This window comes from Ornithorhynchus anatinus, chromosome 3 (assembly GCF_004115215.2).
Source record: "Ornithorhynchus anatinus isolate Pmale09 chromosome 3, mOrnAna1.pri.v4, whole genome shotgun sequence".
Classification (NCBI taxonomy): domain Eukaryota; kingdom Metazoa; phylum Chordata; class Mammalia; order Monotremata; family Ornithorhynchidae; genus Ornithorhynchus; species Ornithorhynchus anatinus.
Window position 1 is genome coordinate 107,447,144 of NC_041730.1, and position 27,167 is coordinate 107,474,310.

Sequence of the window (27,167 nt, forward strand, 5' to 3'; positions counted from 1 at the left end):
GAGTGACATTTACCTAGAGGGGTCATGCTCCAAAAGTTTGAAAGAGGTAATGTGGAAAATGGAGACTGAATGAAAATGTGATAAAGTTTATGTACTAGCGGAAGAAATAGTAGTGGTAGTAATATAGAATAGTAGTGCCAGCACTTAATACAGTGTCTGGCACATAGTAAGCTCTTAACAAATACCACTGTTACTATTAGGAACATTTATTGAGCAGCTACTTGGTGTAGCCCATTGTACTAGATGCTTGTGAAGTATGGAATGAAGAAGCAGCACATTCCCTGCCCATAAGGAACATAAACTCTAATGGAAGAAAGAGACATAAACATATTTACAACTACAGCGGTCAAAAATAAAAAGGAAATAAATATAGTGAACATATATGCATAAATATATATATGTATATATATAGAAAGACATTTATGTATCTATATAGATATATACATGAGTGATTAAGTGTAACAAATTAATGAGTACAAAAATTGCCTGCAGGAATGATATGCCCATCACTGGGCAGGGATTATCTCTATCTGTTGCCAAATTGTACATTTCAAGCACTTAGTACAGTGCTCTGCACATACTAAGAGCTCAATAAATACTACTGAATAAATGAATATGGCTCAGAGTGCTGGGAGGCAGCAGAATCCAGATGAATTACAGCAAAAGATGAAAAATCTGCTCTACAAAGACTAAACATTACATGGGATTGTGATTGGGCAGACTTTAAATCACAAGGGTCAGCATGGCTTAGTTGAAAGAGCACAGGCTTGGGAGTCAGAGATGGTAGAGTCTATTCCCGCCTCTGCCACTTGTCTGTTGTGTGACTTTGGAAAAGTCACTTAACTTCTCTGTGCCTCAGTTACCTCATCTGTAAAATGGAGATTAAGACTGTGAGCCCCATGTGGGACAATTTGATTACTTTTTATCTACCCCAGCACTTAGAACAGTGCTAGGCACTTAGTAAACGCTTAACAAATAACATCATTATTATTGCTATTATTAAACTACGACCTGAGCATAATATAACTTTAACAATGAATTTTGCATGCCTGACAGTTCTAAATGTTACTTGCTTGTAATCTATGCATATGTATATAAGCTATGTGAAACATTCATTGGCATTTGATATAATTATTGTTCTTAAGTGTAATAGAGGGAAGGATTAAATATAAGTTTTGCATTTACTTTGAGGTCCTGTGGATTTAAATTTTTTGGGATGTTTAGATAGGGAGATTTTATCATCTACTGTAAGTCTGTAAGTCAGTGAGTGTTTATATTTCTGTTTCCTTTCAGCATGCATGAGACCTGCAAAAATGCAAAACTTCAACTATGTATCCAGGACTTTACTTCAGAGTTGAACATTTTACATACTATATTATGCTCTAAGGAAAAAAAAATAAGAAACATTAGATTTAGGTTTCTTCTCTTATTTGTTTTTAGCTATTTTTAGGCCTTTAGGTTACATCCTTGTACATATTTATACCATTTTTTTTCTGGTACATGAAACCACATTGCCATCGTTTGTTAATAAATAGCAAATGGTAACCATAAATGCAGTTGTCCCTGGAGAAGGTATAATTTGAAGGGTAGGCTAGAAAGGAAGGCAACTATAATCACAATGAAAAACTAACATTTGCAAAACAAAATGTGCATTATCTATGCAGGGATTTTGTAAATGCTACAGAAGGTAAGGGAGAATGACACTGTAAATTATCATATAATATTACTAGGATAAAAAATCCTTACCTCCATACCCTCACCTTATCACCCATCCCTCAGCTTCTCTCTCCCTCTACCGTTCCTCCCAGACTAGTGAGAAAGCAAAAGATCTGCTGCTGGCATTACCAGAAATTGTTTCTGGTAATTAATCCCTCCCAGCATCACCTGGCTAATCAAGACACAGGTAGATAGACCTTTTTTAATTTATTATTTTTAACTTTGAGGGAATTCATATTCACCATTTTATTGCATAAATCAACTCTAGTCCTTTCTGAGGATTCAAGATAAACCATATGCTTTTAAAATTGGGGGGACAAGGAAAATGGCAGTACCTTCTGCCCAGGAATCTTTGAGGCAGGGGTGGAGGAAGGAAGAAAATCATGAGATTCTAGTTCAGGCCAATCAGTATACAAGTCACATGAACACATATATGGGGCATAATATTCCTTGAAAACAGGCACTGTGGTTGTTTAATTTATTCCAAAACTGTGCCTAATCAAGCACTATGCAGCCGATGGGCAGAGTCCAGTTAAGAATCTGGAGGGCTCAGGGCACTGATGCCTTCACTTAATTCATTCATTCAATCGTATTTATTGAGCACTTACTGTGTGCAGAGCACTGTACTAAGCACTTGGAAAGTACAGTTTGGCAACAGATAGAGAAAATCCCTACCCAACAACGGGCTCACAGTCTAGAAGAGGGAGACAGACAACAAAACAAAACAAGTAGACAGGCATCAATAGCATCAATATAAACAGAATTATAGATATATACACATCATTAATTAAATAAATGAAATAATAAATATGTACATATATACACAAGTGCTGTGGGGTGGGGAGGAGGATAGAACAGAAGGAGGGAGAAGGGGTGATGGGGACGGGAGGAGGAGCAGAGGAAAAGGGGGGCTTAGTATGGGAAGGCCTCCTGGAGGAGGTGAGCTTTCAGTGGGGCTTTGAAGGGGGAAGTGTGCTAATTTGGCAGATGTGAGGAGGGAGGGCATTCCAGACCAGAGGTAAAACAAGGGTCAGGGTTCGATGGCAGAACAAGAGAGAATGAGGCACAGTGAGAGGGTTAGCGGCCCCAGAGGAGTGGAGTGTGCAAGCTGGGCTGTAGAAGGAGAGAGGGGAGGTGAGGTAGGAGGGGGCAAGGTGATGAAGCTTTGAAGCCAAGAGTGAGGAGTTTTGCTTCGTGCGAAGTTTGATAGGCAACCACCACAGATTTTTGAGGAGGGGAGTGACATGCCCAGAGCGTTTGTGTAGAAAGATAATGCGGGCAGCAGAGGGAAGTATAGACTGAAGCAGGAAGAGACAGGACGATGGGAGATCAAAAAAGAGGCTGATGCAGTAATCCAGTTGGGTTATGATGAGAGATTGTACCAGCAAGTTAGCAGTTTGGATGGATCTTGGAGATGTTGTAAAGGTGAGATCAGCAGGTTTTGGTGACAAATTGGTTGTGTGGGGTGAATGAGAGAGCTGAACCAAGGATAACACCGAGGGTGCTGGACTGTGAGACAGAAAGGATGGTAGTGCCATCCACAGTGACGGCAAGGTCAGGGAGAGGACAGGGTTTGGGAGGGAAGATTAGGAGCTCAGTCTTGGACATGCTGAGTTTTATGTGGAGGGCGGACATCCAGTTGGAGATGTCCTGAAGGCAGGAGGAGATACAAGCCTGGAGGGAGGGAGAGAGAACAGGGGAGGAGATATAGATTTGGGTGTCATGTGAGTGGAGATGATAGATGAAGCCGTGGGAGTTGCTCCCTCCCTATCCCATCCCGCCTTCACTTCCTTCCTCCCTATCCCATGCCCTTTTCCTGCCTCTCACCTCTGTGGGGGCAGGGTGCCATCAAATGGCCTCCTCTGTTCCCCCTTTTACTCAATCACTAAAATGACCCCATACCACAATACTGATTATTCTAAAGAATTGATACACAATGTTTCAGCCCAGATTCTCTCTACCACATGCAGTTTCTCTTTTGTAGGAATTAGCTCTGAAACTGAATATATCTGCCTGGAGCAATGAAAGGCAAGTTGTCACAGGTAGCACTAAGAATGTTGTCAGGAAGGAGGTGAGATTTCTCTCCCCAAGACTGACATGAAAACTAAAGTAGAGCTATCACTGTGTGATTTATATAGTCAACAAGGTAAGTCTCCTAAATGCATTGCTGGTAGCAAGGTCAATGTAAGCAGAAGACCACAGAATCTGACAACTTCTGTTTCTTCAGTAGTATTTATTGAAGGCCTGCTGGATGTGGACCATCACACTAGAGAAGCAGCTTCTTTATGTACTAGCATAGAGAATCAGTGTGGTTCAGTGGAAAGATCATGAGCTTAGGAGTCAAAGGTCATGGGTTCTAATTCCCGCTCCATCACCTGTCAGCTGTGTGACTCTGGGCAAGTCACTTCACTTCTCGGTGCCTCAGTTACCTCATCTGTAAAATGGGGATTAAAACTGTGAGCCTCACCTGGGACAACCTGATTACCCTGTATTTAACCCAGTGCTTAGAACAGTGCTCAGCATATAGTAAGCACTTAACAAATACCAACATTACTATTACTAGGCATTTTGGAGGGTAAAATAAAAGTAAAAGAGTTACTAACAATAAGGATTATTTTTTCCTCAAAGAAATGTTCCTTTTTTGTTTGCTTCTGGTATATTTTGTTGTATTGTAGCTCAAATTGGCAATTCTCACTGTTTTGCTTCAGTGGTTCTGGGTACTCCACTCCTAAATCCAACCTGCTGTCTGCTTAGATAGTCCTTCGTGAGGAGGACCCAGTAGATAATAATAACAATGCTGATATTTGTTAAGCACTTACTATGTGCAACGGACTGTTCTAAGCACTGGGGGGATACAAGGTGATCAGGTTGTGATGATGATGATGTTGGTATTTGTTAAGCGCTTACTATGTGCCGAGCACTGTTCTAAGCGCTGGGGTAGACATAGGGGAATCAGGTTGTCCCACGTGGGGCTCACAGTCTTAACCCCCATTTTACAGATGAGGGAACTGAGGCACAGAGAAGTTAAGTGACTTGCCCACAGTCACACAGCTGACAAGTGGCAGAGCTGGGATTCGAACTCATGAGCCCTGACTCCAAAGCCCGTGCTCTTTCCACTGAGCCACGCTGCTTCTCCACATGGGGCTCACAATCTTAATCCTCATTTTACAGATGAGGTAACTGAGGCACAAAGAAGTGAACTGACTTGCCCGAAGTCACAGCAGAAAAGTGGCAGAGCTGTGATTAGAACCCATGACCTCTGATTTCCAAACCCAGGCTCTTTCCACTGAACCATGCTGTTTCTCCAAGGAGGACCCAGTAGATGTTGCTGGGATAGCAGGAAGAAAGCAGAAAAACTGTTTCCAGATAACCTTGTGCCACAGCATGCTAGGAAAACTCAAATTTGATTCACACCTCTAACTTTTTTTTAACAGTATCTGTTAAACACCGTCTAAGCACTGGGGTAGATGCAAGGTAATAATAATAATAATAATAATGTTGGTATTTGTTAACGTGGCTCAGTGGAAAGAGCACGGGCTTTGGAGTCAGGGCTCATGAGTTCGAATCCCAGCTCTGCCACTTGTGGGCTGTGTGACTGTGGGCGTCACTTAACTTCTCTGTGCCTCAGTTCCCTCATCTGTAAAATGGGGATTAAGACTGTGAGCCCCACGTGGGACAACCTGATTCCCCTATGTCTACCCCAGCGCTTAGAACAGTGCTCAGCACATAGTAAGCGCTTAACAAATACCAACATTATTATTATTATCATTAAGTGCTTACTATGTGCAGGGCACTGTTCTAAGCGCTGGGGTAGATACAGGGTAATCAGGTTGTCCCACGTGAAGCTCACAGTTAATCCCCATTTTACAGATGAGGCAACTGAGGCACAGAGAAGTTAAGTGATTTGCCCACAGTCACACAGCTGACAAGTGGCAGAGCCGGGAGTCGAACCCATGACCTCTGACTCCGAAGCCCAGGCTCTTTCCACTGAGCCACGCTAATGCAGTGGGCCACAGTCCTAGTCCCAGAAGGGGCTCACAGTCAAGTAAGAGGGAGAGCAGATTACTGAATCCTCATTTTACAGATGAGGAAATTGAAGCACAGAGAAGTTAAGTGAGTTGCCCAAGGTCTTTCAGCAGGCAAGTGACAGAGCTGGGATTAGACCCCATCCTCTGGCCCCCTGGCCCATGCTTTATCCACTAGACCATCCTGCTTTCTTCTATTACTTCTGTTCATAGATGTTATGAAAGTTCTTTAAAATATTTACTATTTTAAAAACATGGGTTATAATTGTGCAGTCTTGGGTAAGTTATTTGAATTTTTTTTGAGTTCCAGAAAAGCTATGATAATAATAATGATGATGATGGTATTTCTTGAGTACTTACTATGTGCTAGGCATTGTACTAAAGGCTGGAGTGGCTACAAGCAAGTTGGGCTGGACACAGTCCCTGTCCCACATGGGGCTCACATTCTCAAAACCCATTTTACAGATGAGGTAACTGAGGCCCAGAGAAGTGAAATAACTTGCCCAAGGCCACACAGCAGACAAGTGCAGAGCTGGGATTAGAACCCATGACTTCTGACTCCCGGGCCCACTACACCATCCTGGTTCACACCATGCTGCTGCACTATGCTGACCTAATGTAGGGCAGCAGGTAGGCCAATGAATGACCTGTGCCAACAAACTTTGAATATCATTTTATCATTACGTAACTAGGATATTTTTCCTATGTTGCATTATTTCTTTTTAATAATGATAAAAATATCACAATGTGAAATGAATACTCTGACAACGGACTCACTAAGCAAACCTGATTTTCTCAAGTGCTACTTTGAAGCTTCCTCCTAAAATACTCTCCACTGCTAGGTGTAGCTTATTTTCCATTTTATTTTCTGCAATGTTTCTGAATATTGAATATTTTCTACTGCTGATTTCTTCTCTATAGGACAGATTTATTTGGCATTGCTCTAATTTATTAGATGATCTGGGAATCAAGAGACTAGAGTGCTCATCATGGTTCCTCCTGCAGTTGAGTAACAGTCATGATGACTCATATCAACTTCACAATGTGCTGCACCCTTCTTCAATATCTTAATGCAATAAAGATGTCGGTTGGTTAGCAGTAATTCCTATTCCAGAGAAGCAGCATAGCTCAGTGGAAAGAGCATGGGCTTGGGAATCAGAGGTCATGGGTTTGAATGACGACTCTGCCACTTGTCAGCTGTGTGACTGTGGGCAAGTCACTTAACTTCTCTATGCCTCAGTTACCTCATCTGTAAAATGGGGATTAAGACTGTGAGCCTCACGTGGGACAACCTGATTACTCTGTATCTACCCCAGCGCTTAGAACAGTGCTCTGCACATAGTAAGCACTTAACAAAAAACATTATTATTATGATTTATGTGTTAGGAGAAGCAGGGTGGCCTAGCGGAAAGAATACAGACCTGGGAGTTTGGCCTGCCATTTTCCTGCTGGGTCACCTTGGGTAAGTCACTTAACTTTTCTTTAGCTTAATTTTTTTATCCGTGAAATAAGGATTCAAATCTTGTTCTCCTTCCTACTGAGATAGGAGCCCCATTGGAACAGGGACTCTATCCAACCTAATGACATAAATCCTACATTAGGATTTAGTATACTCCTTGGAAAATTGGTCTTGCCTTATGCTGTCGAGTCGCCGCCAACCCATAATGACTACACAGACACATCTCTTCCAGAACATCCCAACTCCATCTGTAATCGATCTGGTAGTGTATCCATAGAGTTTTCTTGGTAAAAATATGGAAATGCTTACCATTGTCTTCTTCTGTGCAGTAAACTTGAGTCTCCGCCCTAGACTCTCTTCCATGCCACTGCTGCCCAGCATAGGTGACTTCTGACTTGTAGCAGATTGCTTTCCGCTCGTTAGCCATTGTCCAAGCTAGAAATGGAGCAGGTATGCCTCTGCTTGGCTCTTCCTCCCATAACCGAGACTGGTAGAGTACTGGAAACTCTCCAGGTTTGATCCTAAAGGGGGCTTGGAAAATAGTAAATGCTTACCTAATAACACAGTTCATAATCACGAAGAATCAAAGTCTTTATCCTGTTGTTTCCCTCTTCCTCTATACTTCCTCTGTGCTCTCACATTTGAGAAAAAGTGTGGGATAGTGGATAGAGCAAGGACCTGAGAAAATCATGGGTTCTAATCCCGGCTCCAACACTTGTGTGCTGTGTGACCTTGGCAAGTCACTTCATTTCACTTGGGTCACAGTTATCTCATCTGTAAAATGGGAATTGAGAATGTCATCCCACATGGGAGCGAGACTGCGTCCAACCTGATTTGCTTATATCCACCCTGTTCCTGGCCCCTAGTAAGGGCTTAACAATTTACCATAATTATCATTATTACTCTCCCACAAGGAGCAGGTGGGTGAGGGAGATAATTGACCCCAAGGATCTGTGGGAAGGAGAAGAAGATGGATCTGGGAGAGATGGTAGCTCCCCTATCTGTTGCCAAATTGCACATTCTAAGCACTAAGTCCAGTGCTCTGCACATAGTAAGTGCTCAATAAATATGATTGATTGATTGATTGAATGAATGAATGAATGAATGAATAAGCATCCAGAGTAGCCTTCTCTCAGCCCTCCTCAGCATCTCTGTCTCATTGCCTCTTCCACTATCCTCCCTATGCCTGCCAGTGCCCCAGACATATCACACACAATCAACTTTTCCCTTTTGTCTGTTCCTTTTCCTTTTCACTGTACCTCGACACTTAACAGGACCCTTAGAGTAATTGAAGATGCTAAATAATTTCAATTATCACCCTTATTTTCACATGGTGCGAACTGTCCACAGCCCCTAGTCTAAAGGAAAATTTAGTCTTCTGAACTGACACATTCCCTTTCAAAAAGTCTAGTTTGCTTTACTACCATATTTTTTTTAATGCCTCTGTGAGGTGATTCTCTCCACCTTTATGCCATCATCATCCAATAGGATGTATAAAACATTTCCCTGCAGGTGGCATTGTGGTAACACTATATAAGATTAACTAGACATGGATCTTGAATGACTTAACATTTAAACCGCATTGTCTAAAGTTTCTCTAGGTGTCAGGATGTATTTACAGATGGAGCATTCTCTGTGTGTTATAAGGAATATTATCATTAAGACAGATAGGTAAAAGTATTCAACGAATTCTCCAAATAAAGCTACTATGGTGTGGGGCGTGCTGAGGATGGGAATAATGCCTAACTTCCACTAACCTTCAATTTCAACATTTTATAACAGTTCAGAAATGACTATTAAAAAATTTCATGTGGTGTTGGGCTACAGGGTATAATAAACAATTACACACCAGCCGACAAATACAGTCCTTTGCCAGCCAACTACATGGCTTTAACTAATTGTTTTACTGACAAACCATTAGAACATGAGGATTTTTTTTTTCCTTGAAGGACACGAATCACTGCAGGAAAGTCTTTATGACCTGTTACTACTGTTGTCAATAGGAGCCTTGAAAATTTTCCTTTAGGATTTAACTGAAGCTCTATAGACATGGTACAAGCTATGAAAGTTCTCACTGTAGAGGTCAGCTATCATTTCGAGATTTTGCTTCCTTTAGCAACAATCATGCACAGCGCTGCCATCCTCCTCAGCACTAACCCTCTTCCTACTCCACTACCATGGCTCTCTGGAGCCTGGAATTTTATGCCCGCTTTTCCTTCTTGCCCATTATCCAGACTAGCTCTAGATTTTCATGAAATAACTTCGTATGGTCCCAGAAGAGTTTCTGCACCAGACAGCCATCGGGGAAATCAAGATCCTTCACCAGGTTGCTGCTTCAGCTAGACAGGGACCTTCTTCCTTCCATCAGATGTTTCAGATTTCCTGTCTCCTCTCCTCTGTTGTTTCTAATTGTCTTTATTCTGATTTTATATTATGGTTCCTCCCTTCCCAGGATTTAGAAAGACAGCGCATGGGATGGGAGAAAGTTTGACCTAGGCGAGGAAACTGAAACTTACTAACAAAAGACAGTGTGACATCAGATACCCCTGCCTTTTGAAATCACCAGGTTCAGTTTGCAGTACCAACCTCTGATGTTTGAGACATGCTGGTTGAAGCCCCTTGAAACTGAATCACTTCAGGGAGCATTCCACATCTGAGAACATCTGCAATTCTACATTACTATGTGAGAACACTCTTGGAAAATTGATCAATCACTGTCTTTAAATGCCTGAAGCCACCTCACTTTGGGATTATGAAATAGAGAAAGATTGAATACAATCAGCATACAGAGCTGAAGGGCTGTATCCCTCCATGTTATACAGGAAGAACGGCATAAAAACAGTTGTTTGGATGACTGTTCATAGCACAGTAAATCAGGTAGGACTTCTGGGGCAGAGGTAAGCAGCAAACCACCACAAGTTCATGAGTCAAGACTTGACAAAGAAACGGAAAAGGAAACAAGGGTTAGGCTTCTGTTTGATATTCATCACAGTGCGTCTCCTCACCGGTTGCAAGACTTTTTTAAGGTATAAATCAGAATTTGAAATAGCCTATGACTCCACCAAAGATGTTTCTTACACTTCCGAGCCAAAATCCGCACTCTAGTATTCCCTGTGACTGATGCTGAAATCAACAACACTGAGCTTCACTGCTACAGTTGTACCACTTGCAGGTCAGTCACGATTCCTCAACCACAATTCATTCTGGCCTAGGGGGTGATGGGGGGTGGAAAACAATTAGGTTCAAGATGTGCCAGCTCTTTCCACTTAAATTACGATAGTTTAGAAGGAAACAAAACCAAGGGTTTTAAATATGCCATGAACCCCCGGTGTTAATTGAAGATGGGAATTACAGATACTTAAAATGCTGGCAAAGTTCTGGGGGTGCTACTTTGTCTAATCCGCTGCAGCCAACGATCTAACAGAGCCTCAATTTAATTATGAAAATTCCATCGCTGTACTTGAAAAGCCTTATCGGCCTGCCGTGGGAGTTGAGAATTTCCCCAGTTAGAAAATGCAAGGAGTAATGTAGTCAAGCATTTGAAAAGTAGAAATTGAAATTATTTATTCAATTAAAAATTAAAAAGTATTTATCAGACCCAAGCTAACCTAACCAGTGTATATAAAACTTTACATCACAAGATTGAACTGGAAACCATGCAGCACTTGAGAAAAATAATTAAAGTCTTGAAACATTTACAAATAAGTGCCACACTGTATATTTACAACACAGTAATTTACTGCAAAAAGTCACTGGATAGTTCCGTAAAGAAACGAAAGATGCAACAGCACTCCAAACTTTAGAAAGGGCATCATCTTGGGAGTGCTTAGTTGTAAACACTGACATTTGTATTTCCTTAAGGATGAACTGACCAAAAAAAAAAAAGTGTCACAAAACGTCCCCAGAGCGTCTATTATGTAAAAGGAGTCCATGTTGCTAAGGCACACCCAAGGTGTTCACTGTCTCTGGCAAGTGTGAAGTCTAGAAGAATTGCTCGCTAGATGATGATCTTTCTGTATTCTGCATGACAGGCCTTCTCCGCAGTAACAGCGTTGGAAGATTTCCAGCCCATGTGAACCTTTTCTTCTGTGTTTAGTGCACACTTGACCCTCTTTAAGGACTGGTTTACAGATCTTGGACCAAAAATGGCGAGCACAACAGAGACCAGCAGCACAATCAGACGATCGGAGGCAGACTGAACTTTCTTGGCCTTGGGGGAGAAGAGGGAAAATGGTTAGAATACACAAGTCTTGCAGGCTGACGGACGGCGAGTTTAGGCTACGTTGGCTCACAATCCTGTGGCTGACTCACCAGTTACCCCACAGACCCTAAAACTTTCAGCTGCGATGGCTATTAGAAGGGTATTTACCTTTGGAGTGATACATCTTTGAAGACAAAGTGGTCCTTTTGGAATGGACATCCAAGGTGCTGTGGTCACGAGTGAAACTTTCGATGACCGTCTCGTCAATTTCCGGCTGCTGGAAGTGATCGTGGTCTGATGGGACGCAGATTCCTGAGGAGGCAAGAGATATTCACGAACCCCTGGCCTGATTGAATATTTTCCACGACGGCCTCTTTTGGTGGGTAAAGATCATCCCATCCATCCAGGCAACTGGAGAGACACGGATATCACCCCCTCCATGAGACTATCAAATTTTGGCTACGGGATCCTAAACGCGTCTAACCGACAGTCACCCTTCACATCCAGACTGGAATTCATTTACGTAAAATAATACGTAATACGTTACGTAGCTGTAACGTAAAATGCTATGCCGCAGCAGTGAGCTCCAACTGTGAAGTTAGGAATTTTAGGATTCCACACTTATCCAAGTCCTGTCCCTTTACAGTATCCTTTTCATCTGGCACCAAACTACATCTCGGGCCCATACCCGGGACCGTCCCGCCGTCGGACGGCCAACCTCCCCGGGCTAGAAGGTCCAACTCCCCCATGCTGTAGGGGGAAAGAAGATACCCCGAGGATGTCAGACCCGGCACAGAGCTGTATTGAGTCTGTGACGACAGCGACTCTCTCAGTCTCCCAATTTAGTCCTGGTGCCAGTCACTTCAACTCCTCGCTTGAGACCCAAGGGCCACTCTCCGGCTTCCCCGGCCTGGGGAATTATCCGATTCCGGACCCGATCCCGACGGGGACCCCGTTTGGGGCCACAGGGCAGGATGGGGCTGGCATTTTCCCCTCCTTTTTTGTTGTCCCCGTGCTAAGGCTCAGGTCACCGGCTCTCCCAAGTCCCCGAGGTGCTGCGGGATGGTCCTCGGGTCACCCAGGGCGCTCCCTCGGGGATGCCCCCGGGGAATGGGGCATTTTGAGCCCCCGGGATCCTCAAGCAGGAGGCTGCCCCCCATGCCCACCCGGCCCCCCACCGGCACCCTTGGGCCAGGCGTAGCCCTGCTGGCCTTGGGCACTCACCGTTGCTGCAGACGTTTCCCGGACAGCACATGGCGTGGCGCAGGCAGCGTTTGCGCCTTTTCCTGCAGGCTTGGCAGAGGTGGGAGCCCCCGGGCCCGGCGCAGAACTCGTCGGGGGGGCAGTGCCCGTCCTCGGCGCAGCGGGGCGAGCCGGGCTGCGGGAAGGCGACGGGGGTCAGGCCGGGGGCGATGCCCGCCCCTCCCTGCCTCCCCTCCGGACCCCGAGCCTCCCGCTCAGGGTGGCAGCGACGCCAGACCCTCCCGGGACGGAGGTCTTACCTTGCGGGCGTCCAGGGGCTGGTGTTTGGGCGGCGCAGGACTGGCCGCGGTGCCCCCGGGCAGAGGTGCCAGCGGTGCCACTGGTGCCCCCGGGGCCACCGGGGGGGCGATCTTGATGGCGTTGGAGTGGACGGGCGGCCCCGAAGCCGAGCCGGAGGGGGAGGTGGCCACGGTCAGCGGGGACAGGTGGCCCAGGGCCAGGGCCAGGGCCAGCAGGAGCCGGGTTGGCATCGCCGGGCGGGGCGGAGCGACGGGGCCCAGCTTCCCACGGACGGACCCACGGACGCGGGGGACGGAGCCGGAGCCGGAGCCGGAGCCGGAGCCGGAGCCGGAGCCGGAGGGGAGGCGGCCCTGGGCGGCTGGGGGTCGGAGGGGCCCGGGGCTCTGGCCGCCCCCGCCGCCGCCGCAGCCGCCTTTATGGGCGCGGGACCCCCGGATTTCAAAGGGCGGGGGAGGGGTCCGGACAGGGGGCGGGACCGGGGGGGTGGGCACTCCCCCGGCCCCGGCCCCGGCCCCGCCCAGGCCTCCAGCACCCCCCGGGATCCCCAACCTCCACCTCCTCCAGCGGGCCCGGGGGGGGGCGGGGGGGAGGGGGCGAGAGCTGCCACCGGCCAACGGACACAGGACACAGGACACAGGGCAGGGGCGGCACCGGGGCAATTGCTGCCGAAGGGTCCCTTCCAAGCGCTTAGTCCAGGGCTCTGCACATAGTAAGCGCTCAAGAAATACGATCGAATAAATGGAAAGGGGGGCAATTGGTGCCGGATTGTCCTTTCCAAGCGCTTAGTCCAGGGCTCTGCACATAGTAAGCGCTCAAGAAATACGATCGAATAAATGGAAAGGGGGGCAATTGGTGCCGGATTGTCCTTTCCAAGCGCTTAGTTCAGGGCTCTGCACATAGTAAGCGCTCAAGAAATATGATCGAATAAATGGAAAGGGGGGCAATTGGTGCCGGATTGTCCTTTCCAAGCGCTTAGTTCAGGGCTCTGCACATAGTAAGCGCTCAAGAAATATGATCGAATAAATGAAAAGGGGGGCAATTGGTGCCGGATTGTCCTTTCCAAGCGCTTAGTTCAGGGCTCTGCACATAGTAAGCGCTCAAGAAATACGATCGAATAAATGAAAAGGGGGGCAATTGGTGCCGAATTGTCCCTTCCAAGCGCTTAGTTCAGGGCTCTGCACATACTAAGTGCTCAATAAATACGATCGAATGAATGAAAAGGGGGGCAGTTGCTGCCGAATTGTCCCTTCCAAGCGCTTAGTTCAGGGCCCTGCACATAGTAAGCGTTCAAGAAATACGATCGAATGAATGAAACGAAGGGCAAGGAGGTTAATTGCTGCCGAATTGTCCCTTCCAAGCGCTTAGTCCAGGGCTCTGCACATACTAAGTGCTCAATAAATACGATCGAATGAATGAAAAGGGGGGCAATCGTTGCAGAATTGTCCCTTCCAAGCACCTAGTCCAGGGCTCTGCACATAGTAAGCGCTCAAGAAATACGATCGAGTGAATGAAAAGGAGGGCGAGGAGGGCAAGGAATGCAATTCTTGCCGAAATGTCCAGGGCTCTGCACATACTAAGTGCTCAATAAATACGATCGAATGAATGAAAAGGGGGGCAATCGTTGCCGAATCGCCCCTTCCAAGCGCTTAGTTCAGGGCTCTGCACATAGTAAGCGCTCAAGAAATACGATCGAATGAATGAAAAGGGGAGCAATTGCTGCCGAATTGTCCCTTCCAAGCGCTTAGTCCAGTGCTTTGCACATAGTAAGCACTCAAGAAATACGATCGAATGGATGAAAAGGGGGACAAGGAGGACTGGGGGCCGGTTCGGGCACCTCTCTCTCACCCTTTAGACTGTGAGCCTGTCGTTTATTCATTCAGTAACAGCTTTGTGACTTTGGGCAAGTCACTTCACTTCTCTGAGCCTCAGTTCCCTCATCTGGAAAATGGGGTTGAAGACTGTGAGCCCCACGTGGGACAATCTGATTCCCTTGTGTGTACCCCAGCGCTTACAACTGTGCTCGGCACCTAGTAAGCGCTTAACAAATGCCAGAATTATTATTATTATTATTATTATTGTTATTATTGGAATGTCCCATTCGGTCCCAGATAGAGACCTTCCCTGACCAATGACGGGCTCACGTGCTAAACGATGTGGGCTATTGAAAGCGGTGAGAGTTCATTCAATCATATTTACTGAGCGCTTACTATGTGCAGAACACTGGACTAAGCGCTTGTAAGCCGCTTAGAGAGGCAACGTGGTTAAGTGGAAAGAGCCCGGCCTTGGGAGTCAGAGGTCATGGGTTCAAATCCCGGTTCAGATGCTTGCCAGCTGTGTGATTTTAGGCGTCACTTCACTTCTCTGGGACTCAGTGACCTCATCTGTAAAATGGGGATAAAGACTGTGAGCCCCAAGTGGGACAACCTGATCACCTTGTATCCTCCCCAGAGCTTAGAACAGTGCTTTGCACATAGTAAGCGCTTAACAAATGCCATAATTATTGTTATTATTATTGAAATGTCCAATTCGACCACAGATAGAGACCATCCCTGCCCAATGATGGGCTCATGGTCTAAACAATATGGGCTGATGAAAGTGGTGAGAGTTCATTCCATCGTATTTATTGTGCACTTACTATGTGCAGAGAACTGTACTAAGTGCTTGGAATGTACAATTGGGCCACAGATAGAGACCATCCCTGCCCAGTGACGGCCTCATGGTCTAAATGGAAAGGGAGGGTGGAATGAGAGATATGAGTTGAGAATAATGACATGTTTAGACTGTAAGCCCGTTATTGGGCAGGGATAGTCCCTCTCTGTTCCCGAATTGTCCACTCCAAGCGTTTAGTACAGTGCTCTGCACATAATAAGTGCTCAGTAAATACGATTGAATGAATCGAAAGAGGGATGATAATAATAATAATGTTGGTATTTGTTAAGTGCTCGCTATGTGCCAAGTGTAGCTCTAAGAGCAGGGTGGGGGGGGGGGGGGCATATAAGATAATCAGTTTGTCCCCCGTGGTGCTCACAGTCTTCATCCCCATTTTACAGATGAGGGCACTGAGGCCCAAAGAAGTGAAGTGACTTGCCCAAAGTCACACAGCTGACCAGTGGAGGAGTCAGGATTAAACCCCATGATCTCCAAACTCCCAAGCCCCGGCTCTTGCCACTAAACCATGCTGCTTCTCAGGGATGAGCAGCGTGGCTTAGTGCCAAGAGCCCCGGCTTGGGAGTCATTCCTTCATTCATTCGATCATATTTATTAAGCGCTCACTTATGTACAGAGCACTGTACTAAGCACGTGGAATGTACAATTGGGCCACAGACAGAGACAATCCCTGTTCAATAACGGGTGATACCAATGTGGTGCCTCAAGCATAGTCTTCATAAGCATTTCACTATTTGTGGTCATGAAGATTTTTCTCTATAAATAAGGATGCCACTCCATAAACGTTAATTCATTCATTCACTCGTATTTATTGAGCGCTTACTATGTGCAGAGCACTGTACTAAGCACTTGGAATGTACAATTGGGCCACAGATAGAGGCAATCCCTGCCCAACAACAGGCAATACCAGTGTGGTGCCTCAAGCATAGTCTTCATAAGCTTTGCACTATTTCTGGTCATGAAGATTTTTCTCTATAGATAAGGGTGCTTTTCCATAAACATTAATACAGGAAACACGTCATTATCACCAAGCCTTCACACTCCAAAAAAGTGCACACAGGATGCACAGCACATACTTTGGACTATGGAGGTAATGTTTGCATTAAATACAACTGTGGAGTTAATGTTTGCATTCAATACACTTCCTACCCTCGTGGGTTTTATCCCTGGCTCCTCCACTTGTCAGCTGTATGACCTTGGGCAAGTCACTTCACTTCTCTGGGCCTCAGTTACTTCATCTGTAGTAATAATGATGGTGTTTGTTAAGTGCTTACTATGTGCCAAGCACTGTTCTAAGTGCTGAGGGCTGGGGATCCAAGGCGATTAGGTTGCCCCACGTGGGGTTCCCAGTCTTAATCCCCATTTTACAGATAAGGGAACTGAGGTCCAGAAAAGAGAAGTGACTTGCTCAAAGTCACACAGCTGACAAGTGACAGAGTCGGCAATCGAACCCACGATCTCTGACTCCCAAGCCTGGGCTCTTTCCACTGATCCACGCTGCTTCTCTAAAATGGGGATGAAGACTGTGAGCCCTATGTGGGACAATCTGATTATCTTGTATCTACCTCAGAGCATAGAACAGTGCTTGGCACATAGTAAGCGCTTAACAAATACCAACATTATTATTATTATTGAAACCCACCGCAATCCCCTCTCTTTCCTTCCTGCCATCCCGTCCCACACTCTTCCTTCAGCCTGGCTGCTTCCCCTTCCAATCCTCAGGTCCTTGAGCCCCTCCTTTCCGGCCCTTCTGCCCTCGGACCTCGAGGTCCATCCACTGGCCACATCTGCCCTTCCCCTCCCCTCCCGGTCCTTCCATCAACCACATCTGCCTCTCCCAGGTCTTTCCACCGACCGTGTAATAATAATATTAATTGTCTAAAATCTACGTGGCTCAGTAGAAAGAGCCCGGGCATGGGAGTAAGAGAACATGGGTTCTAATCCCAGCTCTGCCACTTGTCAGCTGTGTGACCTTGGGTAAATCACTTCACTTCTCAGTACCTCAGTTACCTCATCTGTTAAATGGGGATTAAGACTGTGAACCCCACGTGGGACAACCTGATCTCCTTGTATCCTTGTGAAATGCTTATGAAGACTATGCTTAGAACAGTGCTTTGCACATAGTAAGTGCTTAACAAATGCCATCATTATTATTATTATTGTTAGACTGTGAGCCTGTTATTGGGTTGGGATTATCTCTATTTGTTGCTGAATTGTACTTGCCAAGTGCTTGGCACACAATAAACGCTCAATAAATGCGACTGAATGGATGATTGATTGAATTAATAATACTCTTGGTAATAATTATTATGGTGTTTGTTGAGCACTTAGTATGTGCCATGCACCGTTCTAAGTGTTATTAGAACAGTTCTGAATGTGCCAAGCACTGTTCCGTCTGTCAAGCGCTGGGGTAGGTGGAGGGTAACCCGGTGATCCCACGCGGGGCTCACAGTTCTAATCCCCATTGGACAGATGAGATAACTGAGGCCCAGAGAAATGAAGTGCTTTGCCCCAGGACACACAGCAGACGAGTGGCGTGGTCAGGATTAGAACCCACATCCTCTGAATCCCAAGGCCGGGTTTTGCCCCTAAACCAGGATGCTTCTCCATCCCCCGACCGCATCTGCACTTACTATGTGCAGAGCACTGTTCTAAGGGCTGGGGGAGATACAGGGTAATCAGGTTGTCCCACGTGAGGCTCACAGTTAATGCCCATTTTACAGATGAGATTACTGAGACACAGAAAAGTGAAGTAACTTGCCCACAGTCATTCAGCTGACAAGTGGCAGAGTCGGCATTTGAACCCATGATCTCTGACTCCCAAGCCCGGCCTCTTTCCACTGAGCCATGCCGCTTAACAAATGCCAACATTATTATTATTATTATTATCTGCCTCCTGCCTCTCGCCACTTTCCGGGATGCAGACCCGCCCGCGCGGGTCGTTCCCGGGGAGCTGGAGGACCGGGGACCGGAGAACAACTCTGCGGGATAGGGACTGTTTTTTGCCTCTGCCTCCTATGGAAAGGCATCTGGGCAGAGCCCTGCATTTGCACATCAAACGCCGGGTGCCTCGAAGGAGTTTTCCAGGGTCCCGGGCCTGGGGAATGCGGAGGGTACGGGGGCCGGGACGGAGAACCATTCCAGGCCCAGTAGGCTCGGGGGATAATAATAATAATGATGATTATGGTGTTTTATAATAATAATGATGTTTTTTGTTAATTATAATTATTTGTTAATAATAATGATAATGTTATTTGTTGAGCGATTACTATGTGCCAAGCACTGTTCCAAGCGCTGATGTAGATGCAAGGTAATCAGGTTGTCCCACGTGGGGACCACACTCTCAATCCCCATTTTACATATGAGGTAACTGAGGCACAGAGAAATAATGTTGGTATTTGTTAAGTGCTTACTATGTGCAGAGCACTGTTCTAAGCACTGGGGTAGATACAGGGGAATCAGGTTGTCCCACGTGGGGCTCACAGTCTTAATCCCCATTTTAGAGATGAGGTAACTGAGGCACAGAGAAGTTAAGTGACTTGCCCACAGTCACACAGCTAACAAGTGGCAGAGCTGGGATTCGAACCCATGACCTCTGACTCCAAAGCCCGTGCTCTTTCCACTGAGCCATGCTGCTTCTCCAGAAAGTGAAGTGACTTGCCCAAAGTCACCCAGCTGACAAGTGGCAGAGCTGGGATTCGAACCCACAATCTCTGACTCCCAAGTCCGAGCTCTTTCCATTAACCCACGTCAAGCACTCTTCTAAGCACTGGGGTACCTACAGTGTAATCAGGTGTCCCACGTGGGGCTCACAGTTTTAATCCCCACTTTATAGATGAAGTAACTGAGGCACAGAGAAGTGAAGTGGCTTCCCCAAGGTTTCACTGCAGACCGCAGGGTCAGGATTAGAACCCACGACCTCTGACTCCCAAGCCTGTGTGTGCTGACCATCCTTGATGCGCTCTGCATCCCCAGACCCTTATGCACTGTCCGGCTGTAGGAACGCAGGCTCTAGAGCCCCTTGCTGTAGTTCTGGGCCAGCCCGGGCCTCTGGTCCTGAAGCCGAGCCACACCTGGCTCTGCCCTCTGCTCCCGGACAGATGGGTTAGCCCTCCTTCACCACGGGAACTAGTTTCTGCCTGGAGGAATCTTGAGACTGGCACTCTGTGCTGACCGACCCGTTTTGAAGCAGGTGTACAGAGCTTTGTCAATACGAGGTAACTCAGGGGAAAACTGGGCCAAGACTTGTTGGGGCTGAGACTGAGGCTCAGGGCTGAGGCTATGTTAAGGAGGCCGGCTGCTTTCTGGAGATTTCTGGAGACAATTAACATCGAGGTTTCCAAGCAACATAACTGACTATCACTTCTCCACACAAACCAAAAGGTGAAGTGCCAGTGACTCTACAAACTGTGGTTCCCGTCCACTGAAAGTGCAGTCAACATCAGAGAGACCTTCAGCAGCAGGCAGTTTAGTTGAAGCTTAGTCCCTGCTTCCCCACTACTCTGGAACCTCAAGCGATTGCCCATCCACCTCCATATCACACAGAAACTCCTTACCATTGGCTTTATGGCACTTCGTCACCTTGCCCCCTCTTACCTCACTTCACTGTACTCCCACACAGCCCGCACACCTATTCATTCATTCAATTGTATTTATTGAGCACTTACTCAGAGCACTGTACTAAGTGGTTGAAATGTACAGTTCGGCAGCAGATAGAGACAATCCCTGCCCAACAATGGACTCATATGTTCTTCTGGGACCAACCTACTCTCTGCATCTTGATCTCACAGCCGACCTCTGGCCCTAGTCCTGCCTCTGACCTGGAAGTCCTCCCTCTTCGTCTCAGACAATTACTCTCCCCACTTCAAAGCCTTATTGAAGGCACATCTCCTCCAAGAGGCCTTCCCTGGACTAAACTCTCATTTCCTCTTCTCCCACTCCCTTCTATGTCACCCTGATCCACTCCCTTCATTCACTCCTGCCTCAGTCCCACAGCATGTATGTACATAACCATAATTTATTTATTTATATTAATGTCTGTCTCCCACTCTAGATTGTAAGATCACTGTGGCCAGGGAATGTGCCTACCAGCTCTATTCATTCATTCATTCAATTGCATTTACTGAGCGCGTACTGTGTGCAGAACACTGTATTAAGTACTTGGGAGAGTACAGTGTAACAATAAACAGACACATTCCCTGCCCACTACAGGCTCATATTGTACTCTTCCAAGCACTTACTACAGTGCTCTACACACTTTCATTCAATAGTATTTATTGAGCGCTTACTATGTGCAGAGCACTGTACTAAGCGCTTGGGATGAACAGGTCGGCAACAGACAGTAAGTGCACCATAAATACAACTGATTGATTGATTGATTGAGAGCATACTCCGGAAAAAAGAAATAATCTTGTTTCTAATACAGTGCTTTCAATTTTTCAAAGTGCTTTCACATAAGTAATCTCATTTTATCGTCAAAGCATCCTTGTGAGGTAGGGTGAGACAGGGATTTTCCACATTGTTCAGATAAGAAAACCAAGGCACTGGGATTTTAAGTGACTTGCCTGTCACAAACCTGCCAGTAGTGGAGCTGGGACTAGGACCCGGCTCTCCTGATTTCCAGTATACTAAGCCACGCATGTCAGCATCTAACATTATTGTTATCATCATTGTCATCATTGTCAATGAAAATAAACAATAAGCAGGAATCTGAGCCAGTGGGCTAAGTGACAAGGTTAGGAATAAAATCTTGAGAGTATATGGGCCGGTGTTGGTAATAACTAATGCAGTAGTGGACAGAGGTTCCGCAGAAGTTTCAGGCCTCCGACATTCTTCTATCTGTGTCCGTAGATGTCATCTGTTTTTTCTAATAGCCACCTCGCAATGGATGCCAGTGGGCAGAGTGAAACTGGGTGACAGAGCACAGATACCTTAGCTCAAACAATCACCACTTCTGCAAACACAAGTCAAGTGCACATTTTGTCCTCTCCTCTTGACCACTGGCATTTGAGCAAGGTTCACCTGAAAGGGTAAGGGCCAGACAAGGTGTACTGCTGTGATTTCATGGACAAAAAGCATAAGTGTGCAAGTGATTCTTCCTCAAGGGAATGCATACTCATGAGTGTAGACATCATCAGAAGCAGTGTCTTTGAACAGAAGGAAAACTGTATTATGATTCTAGAGTGAATACTTTCATCTTTCCACCAGAGACTGAAGCTTTGCTCTCCTGCCTCCCTCAAAATTGAAACTGAATCTGCTCTAGTAGTGCATTTCTGAAAATGTCTTGAAGAGCAGATACACACAGTTGTCCAAGAAATACATTTTCTTATTTTCTCCTTTCACTCCTGAACTATCACAGTGATAGTACAAAATCAGAAACATTCCTACTGTATAGCTTCCTTTCGTTGAAGAGGAAGTGAAGGAATTAGGAAGGATAAGTTAATTAGCAAGGGGAAAGACCCAGAGAAATGTTCAGTAAAATGGCATTCTGCTCTTTGTTGTTCGCTATCTCTGTTTGGGTTTAAAAAGGTGAATGCTCTGGGCTCTCTAGGGGAATGTTGCCAAGCCAATAAAATTGTGTACCTACACTTTCTTCTCCAATTTATGAGTAGTTTAAATAGTGTCACCATGCCAAAGATTCGTATTTGCCAACCAGCTTCACTGGGGGCTGCTCTGTGGGCAGGTTCTGCGGCTGAACCAGTGGAATGACAGTGACTAACCAATCCCAGCTGTATGTGCATATGCTGGCACTGGTTGGGCCGACTTTGATTACATTCCCAGGTTCCGTGGTTTAATTACCACATTAATGATGACTGGAACGTGTTTTCTCTGCCATTCTGCTGTGCTTACGTACTCAGGTTCTTTTTTTTTTTTTGATAATTTAAAGAATGATTGTGTGAGAATCGGTTTTTAATTTCTGCATTACTGGAGTTTTTCACCAGGATTTTCCATTAGGCTGCCAGTATGTACATGTTTATAGTGTATTAGCCTCTGAGTCTGTGGAGGCAGTGACCTAGATCAGTGCTTTTCAGACTTGGGGTCACCGCCCAGGATCAGGTCATGACCTATTAAGCCCTGGGTCACAGGATCCAAGTCTTGGTGCCACACAGGCTGCCAGCAAGGGGAGGAAGGGCACCCCTCCCTCACCTACTGTCTAGGCTATGTAGTGGGAGTCCTCTCTTGGGTTGTGAGAGAAAACAAAGTTTGGGAATCACCTAGATTACTTTCTACAAATGCTGAAAGTAAAACCAGAAGGGGATCTGGTAAATGAAAAATCCCCTAATGATTGTTCTGGGGATGTTGAGGTAGGTGGTGGCCCATGGGGTCAGAGCCTCTGTCTACGTGAGGCTGGTACAGGGAAAAGGCTGCTTCATCTCACCCATCTTCACCTCCTGCTGTCTTTGTTCACCACAAGCTGCAGCCCTGCCTCTCCCACCTACTGGCTCCTGATATTCTGCTCTCTGAGCCCAGTGCTTTCAATGCCTGGCTGGACAAGTGGAAAGAAATAAATCAATTGGTTGTATTATTGAGCTCTTACTGCCTGCAAAGCACTGAATTAAGCACTTGGGAGAGTAATAATAATAGTGATAGCATTTGTTAAGCTCTTACTATGCATCAAGCCCTGTTCTAAGAGCTGGGGTAATAATAATAACAATAATAATTATGGTATTTTTTAAGTGCTTACTATGTGCCAGGCACTATACTAAGCGCTGCAGTGGATAGAAGCAAATCGGGTTGGACTCAGTCCCTGTCCCATGTGGAGTTCACAGTCTCAAACCCCATTTTCCAGATGAGGAAACTGAGGCCCAGAGAAGTAAGTTAATCAGATAGGACACAGTCCCTGAACCACATGGGGCTCACAGTCTAAGTAGGAGGGAGAGCAGGAAGTGACTCCCCATTTTTCAGATGAGGTAATGAGGCTGACAGGCGTGAAGTGACTTGCCCAAAGTCAACCAGCAGGCATGTGACAACTGAGGTGAGAACCCAGCCCCTCTGATTCTCAGGGCTGGACTCTGTCCACTAGGCCAAGGCGGCTCCCTGTTACACTATAACAAGGCTGACAGACATATTCCCTGCCCATGTTGAGTTTACAATCTAGAAGGATATTGGCATAGGTACCCACTTTGTGGCACTGGGCGGGCAATGCCGTTACCTCTTCACCCACACAGTCTTTAGGGCAGGAAGATGTAGCCATAACCAGCCCACCCCATCCCTTGGAACTGAAAGGGGTGGAGGTTGGAGGCTGAATTCAGTTGGGGGCTCTATTCCTTCTTTGCTCTGCCAGCCGGATGAGGTGTCCGGCCCATCCTGGAAGGCATAGTGGATAGAGCACGGGCGTGGGAGTCAGGAGGTCATGGGTTCTAATCCTGACTCTGCTCCTTGTCTGCTGTGTGACGTTGGGCAAGTCACTTCACTTCTCTGGGCCTCAGTTACCTCATCTGTAAAATGGGGATTGAGACTGTGGGCCCCACATGGGACAGGGGCTGTGTTCCAACTTGATTTACTTGTATCCCCGGTGCTTAGTACAGAGTAAATTATTAAGGTTGATCTGAGCCCCCCCGTGACAGCGGTCTGACTCCATACCCGCTTCTCCTCTCCCAGCTACACTATGCCCGCTCACCACCTGGAGTGGCGGTGGTGGTTTTCCAGTTTAGAATCTTTTTATTACTTTCAGTCCCATTTGCTTCCAAAGGAATGCTGAGTATTCGTGGGTGTTAGGGGTAAATAGGCCTCTTGGCAATACACAAATTGAATCTTTTCTATGTTGGGCATCAAATTTAGAAAAAAGAAAAAATATCAATGTTTTTAATAATTCTGGCCCTTAGTGAATTCTTTCTGGACCGCCTCTCTGGTAATTATGGTACTTATGGTAATCATGGATTGTACTTTCCCAAGTGCTTTCTTCACACAGTAAGCACTCAATAAATACAATTGAATTATGGTATTTGTTAAGTGCTGACTATGTACCAGGTACTGTACTAAGTACTGGGATAGTTACACAGTTGGACATAGTTTCTGCCTCACACTGGGCTCCCAGTCAATCCCCATTTGACAGATGAGGTAACTGAGGCACAGAGAAGTGAAGTGACATACCCAAGGTCATGCAGCAGACTCCTGCCAAAGGCGGGGATTAGAACCTCGGTCCTTCTTACTCCCAGGCCCATGCTTTATCTACTAGACCATGCTGCTTCCCTAAGTACTTCTCAGTTGTGCTTTAGCTAGCAGCTGGCAGACATGAAGCCTTGTTGAACCCTTGGGGACTATATAATATATACCTGGGACTTGAAATTCTTGTTCTTGGCATTTTTAGTAAAGGAAAACATTTGCATTCTGTTGTAGCTGAATTTTGCACTGCCGAGTGAGGGGAAAAAAGACATTCAATAAACTCTGAAATGCCACTGAAAATCATTTAGTTAAACACACATCAAAATGTTTGCTGCTTACAGCTAGTCATGCCAGTAATTCCCTGGTTCCTCATTCCTGCACTGTGGCAAAGTGTTAAAATTTTCTCATGCAACTTTAAATGGCTTTAAATGTCTTACCGCCTGTCACCATACTGACTTGCTAAGGTCTCAGGAAATAGTTCCCAGACGAGGGACAGGTTAAAGGGTCCCCAGAGAGGTTTGATTGTTCTTTCTTGGCCTTTGAATGGAATATTTTACAAGCAATCTGAAAATCTTCTGAAGTGAACAAAAGCAAATAGACTGCATCTGATCTGATCATCTCGCATCTATCCCTAGTAGCACAGTGCTTTGGGCACAGAGTAAAGTGCTTAATAGATGACATGATGTTATTTCTCTACATCTCTCCTGATGCCCAGGCAAATGGTGGAGTGGTGTCCATCTGAATACAAATTTGAGAGGATTTTGGTTTTCTTTTAGTTAAAAACCTGGCCCAGTAGGAGCAGGAAGAACTCCAGATACTTATTACATAGACTCCAAATCTGGGATAGATATTTTGGGCTGCGATGTCTCTGGGGTCTGATTGTCTGCTCCATTTCACCACAGGAATCTTCTCCCCACCCCCACATTCCCAAGTACCCTGGTGCAGTGTCCTGTCCCCTCTTTAGACAATGGCATCCTGTTCCCATACTAAGGTCTCAGAGAAGGCCAGGGGGCCAGTCAGAGAGCTCTGAAGGGCCAGGGATGGGGGAGGCAGCAAGGATTGTGGTGCAGAGGCACCTAGCCGAAGGTTCCTTGGCCCCCAGAGCCAGGGCCCATGCTCTGGGGGAATTTTCCAGACAGTAGCCCGGTGCTTAGTGTCCTGCATTGAACCAAACTGTGAATTCACAGCGCTCCTTCACCGCTTTGGTGCCTGCACTTTGTTTTCACAGCCCAGCCCCAGAATACAGTAGTGTAAAATGAAGCTTGTTTAAGGACTCTCTTTGATGAGCAGAGATCAAACAGCCAGGGGACCCCAGGTCTTAATCAGACTTGAGCCAGGATGGCATTTTCACAAACAGTCCGTTTGCTCGGCTTTTAGCAGACATTGTACTCAGCACATTCATCCGGAGGCAGGTTGGGTAATCCTCCCTGAAGCGCCTTGCCTGGCCACAAATCCATTCGTACTACAATGGGTGCTGTTGGTTTGCCATGGCAGTGCATGGGCAAATAAAAATACAGTCCTTCTAACTTAATTAAAGGGAGGGATGATGGGGGTGGGTGGGGAGATTAAAGCTTTTCCAGGACATCAGGGCTCCAGTGAACCTAATAGACTTGTAGTGGGAGAGGCCAGGTTGCAAACACTCTCCTTTGCTACCCCCTAGTGGCTCTTCAGAGATTATTTGTTGTCAGACCGTCTACTTCCCCACCGGCAGATTTCTAATAAAAATAATGTTGGTATTTGTTAAGCGCTTACTATGTGCAGAGCACTGTTCTAAGCGCTGGGGAAGATACAAGGTAATCAGTTGTCCCAAATGGGGCTCACAGTCTTCATCCCCATTTTACAGATGAGGTAACCTAGGCACAGAGAAGTGAAGTGACTTGCCCACAGTCACACAGCTGACAAGTGGCAGAGCAGGGATTTGAACCAATGACCTCTGACTCTCAAGCCCGGGCTCTTTCCACTGAGCCATGCTGCTTCTCTACAGCTGGAAAGACATCATATTTTAATCCCCTCTGCTTTCCCTTATACCTGGAAACTCTCCAGATCGAGGTTCCCTCTGGCTAATCAGAATGACCACTGTCTGAGGTCACTGAAGAAAGACTCTGGAAATTCCTTACTTTGTATAAATTGCCCTTTACCGGAAAAAGCATAAACCCCTTAATGTTGATGGGATTATACTCTGGGCGGAGAGAGGAGGGGATGAGAGTCCAAAAGGCATCTATCAGGTATTGTCAATCAAAAAAAAAATGACCAAACTAAAATATCGAGGAGGCATTTTTCTAATTATTTTTAGGGGTAAATGTTAGACATCATTTTCCCTCTTTTTAACCCTTAAATGAGGATAGGGTCCATGTTCTCTTGGAAAATTAGTGATGTCTATGTTAAAGGTGAAAGGGCAGTGCCAGACATTCTGCATGTTCAGAGCTATGGAGCCATGAGGGAAAGTCTTTGCAAATAATTGGAGGCAGGGCTAGGGTTATGTGACACAACT

At 46.0% G+C, this 27,167-nt stretch overlaps 1 protein-coding gene across 1 annotated transcript; it reads right to left on the reverse strand.

Annotated features, from left to right (window-relative positions):
- Window positions 1–10,743: 10,743 nt before the first annotated feature.
- Window positions 10,744–13,215, reverse strand: DKK1 (dickkopf WNT signaling pathway inhibitor 1). The gene is made up of 4 exons (XM_007660787.3): window positions 12,904–13,215; window positions 12,626–12,779; window positions 11,570–11,713; window positions 10,744–11,410 (listed from the first exon to the last, which is right to left on the reverse strand). Exons 1-4 carry the CDS (start codon window positions 13,132–13,134, stop codon window positions 11,157–11,159), a joined length of 783 nt encoding a protein of 260 aa, XP_007658977.1. The 5' UTR covers window positions 13,135–13,215; the 3' UTR covers window positions 10,744–11,156.
- Window positions 13,216–27,167: the final 13,952 nt, after the last annotated feature.

What these genes read in the sequence shown, in the direction of transcription:
- DKK1 (XM_007660787.3), bottom strand. Translation starts at nt 13,134, where the DNA reads ATGCCAACCCGGCTCCTGCTGGCCCTGGCCCTGGCCCTGGGCCACCTG. An exon ending in AGCCCCTGGACGCCCGCAAG is followed by an intron (nt 12,780 to 12,903) that starts GTAAGACCTCCG and finishes GCCTTCCCGCAG; the next exon opens with CCCGGCTCGCCCCGCTGCGC. An exon ending in GGGAAACGTCTGCAGCAACG is followed by an intron (nt 11,714 to 12,625) that starts GTGAGTGCCCAA and finishes TTGCCTCCTCAG; the next exon opens with GAATCTGCGTCCCATCAGAC.